This window comes from Cyanistes caeruleus, unplaced genomic scaffold (genome assembly GCF_971803275.1).
Source record: "Cyanistes caeruleus unplaced genomic scaffold, bCyaCae1.hap1.1 HAP1_SCAFFOLD_379, whole genome shotgun sequence".
In the NCBI taxonomy this organism is placed as follows: Eukaryota; Metazoa; Chordata; class Aves; order Passeriformes; family Paridae; genus Cyanistes; species Cyanistes caeruleus.
Window position 1 is genome coordinate 25049 of NW_028256134.1, and position 6097 is coordinate 31145.

At 55.0% G+C, this 6097-nt stretch overlaps 1 protein-coding gene across 1 annotated transcript; it reads left to right on the forward strand.

The window, feature by feature from the left end:
- The first annotated feature begins 393 nt into the window (after positions 1 to 393).
- Positions 394 to 3440, forward strand: LOC147645397 (ras association domain-containing protein 10-like). Its single transcript, XM_086874664.1, is given in 2 exon segments — positions 394 to 1580; positions 1582 to 3440. Coding segments are annotated over 2 exon segments (1377 nt in total). The 5' UTR covers positions 394 to 417; the 3' UTR covers positions 1796 to 3440.
- Positions 3441 to 6097: the final 2657 nt, after the last annotated feature.

The following is a 6097-nucleotide window of genomic DNA, read 5'->3' on the forward strand; positions in this document are numbered from 1 at the left end:
AGCACCCGGTGGGACAGAGAACGCCGGTGGGACAGAGCACCCGGTGGGACAGAGCACCCCGGCTGGACAGAGCACCCGGTGGGACAGAGCACCCCGGTGGGACAGAGCACCCGGTGGGACAGAGAACGCCGGTGGGACAGAGCACCCCAGCGGGACTGCAGAGGAGCCCGGCGGGACAGCGGCGGCTCCCGGCGCCCCGGGCGAGCCCCCCCGGGCCGGCGGCTGCCGGCGCCCCGGGCAGGAAGGGGTGGAGCGGCCGGCGGAGCGCACGGGCGGGGTGCCGAGGGCTGGGAGGGGACGCCAAGGCATCCCGGCCGCGCTGAAGGCGGGCGGGCAGCGCCTCCGAGAGAGCGCTCCCCATGGAGCGGCTGCCCGGCCGGCCCTGAGCCCGCGGCCCCGGGCCCGCCGCCGCCCCCGATGGAGCCCGAGGAGCGGAAGATCTCGGTGTGGATCTGCCAGGAGGAGAAGCTGATCTCCGGGCTCTCCCGGCGGACCACCTGCTCGGACGTGGTGCGGGTGCTGCTGGAGGACAGCCAGCACCGGCGGCAGCGCCCGGCGCCGCCCGAGCCGGCCGGAGGGATGCTGTCGGGGCCGCCGCACTCCTACTGCATCGTGGAGAAGTGGCGCGGCTTCGAGAGGATCCTGCCCAACAAGACGAGGATCCTGCGGCTCTGGGTGGCGTGGGGGGACGAGCAGGAGAACGTGCGCTTCGTGCTGGTGCGCAGCGAGGCCTCGCTGCCCAACGCGGGGCCGCGCAGCGCCGAGGCGCGGGTGGTGCCGAGCCGGGAGCGGCCCGGCCGCGGGCTGGGGGCGGCCCGGGCCAGCCTGGCGCTCACGCAGGAGCGGCAGCGGCGGCTGGTGCGGAAAGCCTTCCGCAAGCTGGCCAAGATCAACAAGAAGCGGCAGCAGCCGCTGGCCCGGGAGGCCTCGTCGGCGGAGAGGATGGAGACGCTGGTGCACCTGGTGCTCTCGCAGGACCACACCATCCGGCAGCAGATCCAGCGGCTCCGCGAGCTGGACAGAGAGATCGACAGGTACGAGGCTAAGATCCACCTGGACCGCATGAAGCGGCACGGCGTCAACTACGTGCAGGACACCTACCTGGTGGGCACGGGCGGCGAGCCCGAGCCGGGCCGGGAGCCCGGGCAGCCCGGGCAGCCCGAGCAGCAGCAGCAGCAGCAGCAGCAGCAGCAGCAGGAGGAGGAGGAGGAGGAGGAGGAGGAGAACTACGCCAGGAAGTGCGAGGAGGTGCTGCAGCTGCAGGAGCAGCGGGCGCAGCAGGAGGAGCTGCTGGAGCACCTGGCCGCCGAGATCCAGGAGGAGCTCAACGAGCGCTGGATGCAGCGGCGGCGGCAGGAGCTGGAGCTGGCGGCGGGGCCCGGGCTGGCCGACACGGACTGCCACACCACGGAGCTGAGCGGCGGCGGCGAGGGCGAGCTGCAGCTGGAACACGAGCGGGTCAAGACCCAGCTGAGCACCAGCCTCTACATCGGCCTCAAGCTGAGCACCGACCTGGAGGCCGTCAAGAGCGACCTGGAGTGCACTAGGCGGGCGTGGGAGGACAAGGAGCGGGAGCTGCAGCCTGCTGGAGACGCTGGGCACCCTGGACGTGGCGGAGGCTCCGGAGCCCCGCGGGGCGGCGGGCGGGGGGCGGCCGCCGGGACCGGGCTGGATGGAGCAGGCACGGGCGCTGCGCAAGGACCGAGCCGACAACGACGAGGACTCGGACACGGGGCTGAGCTCCATGCACAGCCAGGACTCGGACTCGCTGCCCGTGTGCGAGTCGCTGGTGTAGCCCGGGCGGGAGCGGGGCTGCCGGGGCAGGGGGCAGCTCCCGGAGCGGGAGGCAGGCGCTCGCACACAGGAAACATTTTAATTCCGGCTCTGGGCTTTGAACTTGTTCCGACTAGTCGTCCGCGGGCAGCGTTTAGGCTGGCTCGCCGGTGCTTTTATCTAAGGAAGAGAAAACCCGCAGCGTGTTCGTGTTTCGTTCACGTCTGGGGTTGCTCCCTCATTAAATCCTGCCGCGTCCGAAGCTTTTCTTGCCGGGCCTTTCAATGCCCCGGCTGCCCACGATCCCCCCGCCGCAGCCCGGGGCTGCTCCGGGGAAGCTCTGCAGGAGCGAAGGGCCGGGACGCGCTCCCGAGCGGGGACCAGCATCTCCCGAAGGGGCTCTCGCCATGGCAGGGTCGGATGGTGGCTTCTGCTGGGCACCGCCGGGCTCTAGTGGCCGTCACAAACACAGCCGGCTCCTTTCCAGGCAAAAAGTCGCGACACCAAAGGCGCTGACCACTTCAACACTCCGGGGGGAAAGAGGCGACAGCCCTACTGACAGCGGCATCTCCAGCTTTTGGACCCTACTGCAGTTCCTTTTGGCAACGAAAAGGGGTGATAAATCACTTCCTTTTCTCTCTTTTTCTAAAGAACAAGCTAAATCAAGATGTAGGTTAACAGGTATTAACTCTGCTCGGCGTAGTGCTTTTCCTTATGCATAGATAAGAGTGCTTTGTTTAAAGGCGAGCTGAGAAATCGGGCTCTGTACTCGACGGAGGACAATTAGCGGTGCCTGTTTGTACACAGCCTTCAACTACACTTTTCTCACTAGGCTGGCTGATCTTTGGCCGAGCTTGGTTGTAGATAAACAAGGTACAGGATCAGCTTGAGCTACCGTTTTTAATAACATAGTTCATACCAGGCCAAGAGATGCAACGATAAAAGCATGACTCAAGCCCTACCTGCACTACAGCTTAATTCTTTTCAGTTATTCCAATAAAACAAAAAAGCAGCCATCAGCTGTAACATGCATTTCACTTAACTGCCAAGTCTTCCTCTGCAGCTTAACTCTTGCCCAGAATATATGATCTGCTCTTGCAGTAAGAGACATTAAGGATTTTTGTATTCCAGAGTAATTGCAGGAATAGTTTAAGCGGTGAGAGACCAGAGAATGTTGAGTCAGGTCCGACTGATGGTGTGAACTTTTTAAAACTTCTGAGATTATTATTTATGTAAGATTATTTATAAAAGTTTTCATTTAACAGTAAGAAATTATATATATATATTAAGAAAAAGGGTTACACCGATAGACCAGTTCTTTATTTTCATTAAAAACCTCGCAGCCTTCTCACCCAAAGACCGTGTTCCACTCTTGCAGTGTTCCTGCTGGTGAGAATTCTGATGGACATCAGAAAATTAGGTTCAGGAGCTGCTCAGTTTGAAAGCGAGCAGAGAAATGCTGTCTGTGGATTTGCAGAGGCTGTACAATTTTCTATATGCTATGACTCTTGATAAATGTTACTCCACTGAATGGGTCTCAGTTGTAACAAACTGCGGTTTATTTTAAACGCTGATTATATAATTGTTTTTTCATATTTTAGTCAACCTTGGAAAATATTTAAGAACCTATTTTTAGAGCTAATAAAACTCTTAATAAAGCTGAACAAGTGTTCCCAATTGAGTGTGATTTAAAAATGGGGCCAGGACTGGGATTCTGTGGTGTTACCTTGTGTGCAAAGCAAGTAGAAAGATCCACCAAGGGATGTCCCTCGTCCCCTCTCTGTCTGCTGGCACAGGGAGCCTCAGGTGCCAGCAGCAGCAGTGGATTTAGAGGCATCAGCACACGTCCAGAGTGAGGAATTTGGATTTTCCTGGGAGCAGAGCTGGGGGGCAGGGGGGTCCCGCTGCTGCCCTGCCTCTGCAGCGTGGATGGGACGGGTGGGTGGTGCAAGGACCTGCCTGCAGCTTCCCAGGGACTGGTGTGGGCAATAAACCCGAGCTGCCTTTGCCTCAGCTCTCCCATTGCCACAGCGAGCAGGTACAGGGCAGATAAAGGCTGCACATCCCCGTGCTGCTGACAGAGGCATCAGGCAGTCTGTGGAGCCAGAGCTGAGGCAAGGCAGGCGGTTCCAGGTTGTAAAGCAGAGTCTGCCTACTCATCCTCAGCTAGGAAAATCCATAAATCCAGGACAAACCCACTCTTGCCTTAGGCTGCTCAGGACCATGCTTGTGGCACCGTGTGATGCTCGCTCTTGGCTCCCCCGTGGCTAGAGTGAATTCTTAGGAGCACCTATTGGAGTTCTTACACTGTGCAGGTGAAATTTGGTATATTTATTGGGTGTTTAAACAGCTACAAGTGCAAGAGGCTCACAGACTGAACTCCAGCATCCTCACAAATCCCTGTTGCTCTCAAAGCATTATTAAAACATCAGTAGAGAAGAGGAAACCACTGTTTGCATTGGACCAGGCGCTTCTCCCTTCCCTCCTGGGCTTGCACATCCTCACTCAGAGGGAAGCCACAGGATGCTTGTCAGGGAATTTGGCTCTGGGGTTTTGCTGGGCACGTAGCCAAGGGTTAGGTGAGCTGACTCAGAGTCACAGGTAGAAGGGCAGGATTTTTATCTCCTTTGCAGTTCAGACAGAATGGGAGAGGGAGATAGCAGCAGAATAAAACCCCTGACCAACACCGTGGTGGAAATCCACCTTCCGGAACCACAGAGAGGGAGGTGAAGGACCCAACAAACCCAGGCCTTGGGGATGTTTCAATACTTTTCTATCTTTCAGAGTCAATTCCAACTTAATCTTTCTTTCTTCCTAAGACAGATACAGGTAGCCATGAATTAAATAAAAACATAAAAGCACTGCAATTTATGTGAATTGTGTATAATATCAGCTTGCCCTATTTATTCAACAGCCTGCTGCTCAAAGGAATCCTCATGGGCTGAGGCCACCAGGCTTTTCCCAGTCCATAGCTGCAGAAATCAAAAGTTTTGTCCAGGAGATATGAATCAGAGTAGCAGCAAGCCTTAGTTTGAGGCATCCTTTAAACAAGCACTGCAAAGCACGCAGGTCCTGTGTGTCTGCTGCCCTTGGCCACGCTTTTTCTGACCCTACACTGCACTTTCTGTTGTGCCTATGCAGGAGTTCCTGGGACCAGGCAGTGAAAAAAGAGATGAACTTTAATTTAGGTGAGGCCCTGATGGGGCTCAATGCAAAATGTTTTTGGCAACGACAAGGTAGGGTGGTAAAAATGAGGAATTGAAGGCCCTTGGAAAGTGGAACTGATCCTTTCAGCAATGGGCACTGCTTTATGCTGACTTGCACGCTGGCAAAAGCTTCCTTCAGGCTGTAAATATCCTCCACTCACAGCCTAAGTGAAGGTTTGGAGAGTGGAAAGCTGAGGCTGGAGCTGAAACTTCTTTGACATCAATTCCACTCACCTATATTAAACCCAAAATAAGCCAAACAACGCAGCTCTTAGCCTTGACCTTGTTTCAAAAACCCCAAATCAAGCAATATTACCAGAATGAAAGCTCTGTGTTGAATTTGATATATTTCTGGTTCTTAGCCTGTGTAAGAGATCTGCCAGTTTGAATAAGCACTTTGTGGGGATATCATTTGATGCCTTCAAGAGGGGAGGAAAATACATTTACTGTAATGAACACCACTGGAGTGCAAAATGAATGACCTATTAATAATTGCCATAGCCTCCAAACCAGCATGTAGGCACAAAATCAGTCTGGTTGCTTCATGGTGATGGATCCTTTTCCAAAGAAGCTACAGTGAGGGTTTCAGATAAGATACAGTCAAAGGAGGGAAGCAGGTAGGTGGGAAAAGGAAAACACGTCACTGAGCTTTCTTGTTGACTCCTTGCATGAAACATATGTTCCAGGCTCACTTTAGAAATATTCTGTGTTCCTGTGTCTGGAGAGCCACAAAAATTGCCCTCCCTCCCAGGTTCTCCACCACTTTGGGATTTCCCCCCCCTTTCACTTGCACTGAGCTGGGAATGTAGCTCAATACATGAAAAGAGCAGCAGAGGCCTTGAAATAACAGGTCTGGTGAGCTGTGCTGGTTAAGGAGTTGAAATACAAGCCATTGTGGATTGTTGGGAGCAGTTGTCCTTTGAAGTCACTTGATATTATTGCTCCTGAGCTGGCACACAAAGTTTGGAGAAATGAGCCTGGCAAAGTGCAGGGAGCCTACATGGATGTCGCTCCTTTTCTGCAAACTCTCATTGCTAAATGAACTTGGAAGCTTAACAGAAAGGGAAAAATTAATAAACTCAAAGCAAATCTTGGCTCTGTAAGCAAATTAGCCAACT